The sequence below is a fragment of the Nematolebias whitei genome, chromosome 17 (genome assembly GCF_014905685.2).
Source record: "Nematolebias whitei isolate Nwh7 chromosome 17, NemWhi1, whole genome shotgun sequence".
NCBI lineage: Eukaryota > Metazoa > Chordata > Actinopteri > Cyprinodontiformes > Rivulidae > Nematolebias > Nematolebias whitei.
Genome location: NC_056514.1, coordinates 40,701,560 through 40,705,222, shown reverse-complemented (window position 1 = coordinate 40,705,222; position 3,663 = coordinate 40,701,560). Strand labels below are relative to the sequence as shown.

At 47.1% G+C, this 3,663-nt stretch overlaps 1 protein-coding gene across 1 annotated transcript in view; it reads left to right on the top strand.

The window, feature by feature from the left end:
* The window catches only part of LOC119423574 (glutamate receptor ionotropic, delta-1), a 458,437-nt gene that overhangs the window by 396,412 nt on the left and 58,362 nt on the right, over positions 1–3,663 (top strand). The window contains exon 8 of the mRNA XM_037690973.1: positions 1,837–2,066. Coding sequence (XP_037546901.1) covers positions 1,837–2,066 — 230 coding nt within the window. The remainder of the gene's footprint in view (positions 1–1,836; positions 2,067–3,663) is intronic.

Genomic DNA, 3,663 nt, shown 5'->3' with positions numbered 1-3,663 from the left:
CGACCTCTGAGGTGACCTCTGAGACGACCTCTGAGACGACCTCTGAGGTGACCTCTGAGGTGACCTCTGAGACGACCTCTGAGACGACCTCCGAGGCGACCTCTGAGACGACCTCTGAGGTGACCTCTGCAGAAGGAGCAGCTGCAGGAAGCAGCGTGTCCTCCCATTTAAGCACATTTTGAGACGTTTGTGTCCTGATTCCTCGTCCCCCTGGAGGACAGACACACCTTCAACACCAGACTGAACTAAAGCAACTTTCACTTTTATGAACTCTTTATGTTTTAATGACACAAAATATTAAATTAGGATTCACAGGTTTAAATATTTAAGAACAGAAAGGTGAAAATGTTGTTGGGGTTGTGTCGCAGCTTTGGAGCCGAGCAGCCTCTGAGTTTGTCTCGGCGTGTTTCATGAGGAATAATCTCAGATTTGTTGGTGTCTAATCTGGAGGACAGTCGTCCTCCCACTCAGACGTGGAGTTCCTCTCGTGAAAGATCAGCCGCCATGTGTGGCTGACGTTTACAGACAGCAAGCCGAAGAATTCTTCTGATTCATGCAGACAACCGCCAGCTTCGCTCCGTCCTCATCACGTTCCTCTCTGTCCTCGTTCCAGACTCGTCAGGGTCCGTCTTTTCTTAGTTTTCGTCTCCTGTCCTCGTCCTCGTGTCTTTTTAGCCGACATCGTTTTGTCTCTTCTGCTGATCTGAAGTGACCAGAGAAACATTCGGCTCGTCTCTCTCCTGTTCTGTCTCACCTCCATCGTTCCACTCGTCCTTCGTCTTCATCAGGGACAGTCTGTGTAAACGAGCGTTTGTCTTAATTATCCATGGAGAAGAGGGTCAGGTGTCCTCAGGTGGAGGACACAGATGCTGCAGAGGAAACATCAGAGCTTCGAACTCAAACTTCCTGAATGTGACGTTTTTTATGGACAAACTGTTTTTGTTTCCTTCTCTTCGCTCACGTCTCCTTTACCCTGTCGGACTTCATCTTCTGACACTTCCTGACCCCGGAGGACTCGCACAATCAAGTGTGTGTGTGTGTATGTGTGTGTGTGTGTGTGTGCGTGCGTGCGTGCGTGCGTGTGTGTGCATGTGCGTGTGCCTTCATACCAGTCAGTTCTGATTATCTGGACAGACTGATGCTCATTTGTCACCCTGCATTTGGGCTCTACTTCCTGCTTGTGTGTGCATGTGATTGTGCATGAGTGCGTGCGTGTCGACAGCGTGACATGTGACACGTCTGGCTGTCGTCTCCACACCATCCAGCTCGTGCGTGTGCCAGCAGAGCTCAGGGTTGTTGTCAGAGTTGAGCTGCCAGACGATGCAGCTCCAGATGTGTTGCAGATGTGGCCTTTTTACATTTAAAGGGATAGTTCGTGGTTTTAAAGTGGGGTTTTGGTGGAACGTGTTTGCAGCAACTTTTAGTATTTGAGTTTTTACGAAAGTCCAACTTTCTGGACTGAATGTTTTGTGTGTTTCCACACACGGTGTGAGTTCAATGAGACGTAGGACTTTAATTCTGTAGATGATGTCATGGCGTTTGGTCAAAGTTTGCTGGGAGTTTGTGCCAACACGTCCCGAGTTCACATGCTGCGTAAAGAACGATGGAAACGTCCACATCAGCCCTCCTGCAGGTTTTATAGAAATGTTTTCTACAAAAGCTTCAAAGTCCTGTGACTCGATCGTGAGGCTCACACGAGACAACTCGGTGGTTTTGATGGACCTCCTTCCTGGATGCTGTTCGACACCAACACTTTCAGCCCAGTGGTCCAAACCATCATCTGTGGTTCACATCGTTTCAGAACCGTCCCGTTTGTTTGCTCCTGCCTCTGTCCAGGTGTCCAACCTCTACCTGTACGACAGCGTGCTGATGCTGGCCAACGCCTTCTACAGGAAGCTGGAGGACAGGAAGTGGCACAGTATGGCCAGTCTGAACTGCATCAGGAAGTCCACCAAGCCGTGGAACGGAGGCTGGTCCATGCTGGAGACCATCCAGAAGGTAAGAGGTCAAACTTTGATTGTCTGCTCTGAAAAGAGACACAATATTTACACTGCAGAGAATATCTTGTCACTTTTTATCACATCTAAACAAAATCTATGAGGATTTTACGAGATTAAGTCCAATCTGACTAAACACACACACACACACACACATATATGTGTATATATATATAGGTGGGTGTGTTTACAATGTATGTTAATTGACCATCCCATCATTTGAGGTAACTGCTTTCCAGTTTTTATGTTGCTCAAAGTATAGTTGCTTCAAATAATGGGGGCAGCCAGACATTTGTAATTACCGTACCCACCACTGCACCCAGTATTCACTGGTTAACTGGTCACCATTAACTTCACACAGACTCTCCCACTGGTACATTTTCATCTTTAAATCACTTCTTGGTCTGCTGCCTTCATACATCTCCTCCTACATGTCTCTGTGTGAGTGCAGCTACAGCGTGCGCTCTCAGGACATCATTACCTGCAGTGTTCCCTCAGTGAGGACTGAACTAGACAAAAGGACCTTCTCCTACTCCGCTCCTGTTTCCTGGAATATCTTGTAAAAAGATCTGAAGCTCTCGACCTTTGACCTCTCTAAGTGGCTTCAAACATCTGTTCAGTTCCTGAGAACAACCAACACAGACATGTTCCTGTTTTTAGTTTTCTACATTCGCCTTACAACCTGTTTTTGTTACATTTTTAATACCATTTTCTTCCATTTATTTTTCAATTTATCTGCTTTTTTCATGATTGTCCATTGTTGTCGTCATTCTCTGTTTAAATCAACTCGCTCTTGAAAATGTGTCCTCGAGACTCAATGAGACTAACCTGTAGAAATAAAGGTTGAATGGAAATGAATCTAAGGGGGTCACGGCCACCATTGGCCACCCCCTGGCTCCTCCATTGCACCTGGAGGTGGATGAGACTTGTCCCTCCACTCATTAGGATCCGTCAGTCTGCGCCGCCTTGGACAAGAAAGTTTTTTTAAACTCCCTCCGTTCTTCTCCTCAGTGAAACTCCTCCCCGCTTGAATATCTCGCACCAAAAACATTTAGGTTTACTTCATTCTCTTTTTAAATCCAGTCCAGAAAAACACTCGTATTTATTTGTTTCTTTGTTCCATCACGTGAAGCTCAGAGGCTTTCCATTTGTCTCCGCTCAGATTGAATCATTTCCTGTTTCCATTCGGACTTCTTTTCTTACGAGATCCAAAATGGCAGAAAGAAAAACCCCATTGATCAGGAGGTGTAAAGTCTTTAACCTCCTCCGTCTGACAGGCTCGTGTCTCCTGATGGAGCGTTCGCTGAGCTGCACTTGCAACAGAGTGACAGATGGGCTGAGCTTCACCAAACCAAACACGTGAAAACATGATCACTCTGCAGGCGGCGACAGCGCCGACCTTTGTCTCTGACAGACGATCGCGCCGCTCGCTCTGACGGCCATCTTTAGTCTCACTTTGCATCCAGCAGGAAGTGCCGTGACGAGCCGACATTTCATCCGTGGCCTTTGAGCCGAGCAGAACTCAAGTCCTGAGCTGAACCCGTCCATCAGGCTCCTCATCTGCCACTGCAGCTCTGTAACTGATCCATCTGATCACTGATCGATAGATGGATCAGATCGATCCATCTGATCACTGATCAATAGATGGAGGATCAGATCGATCCAT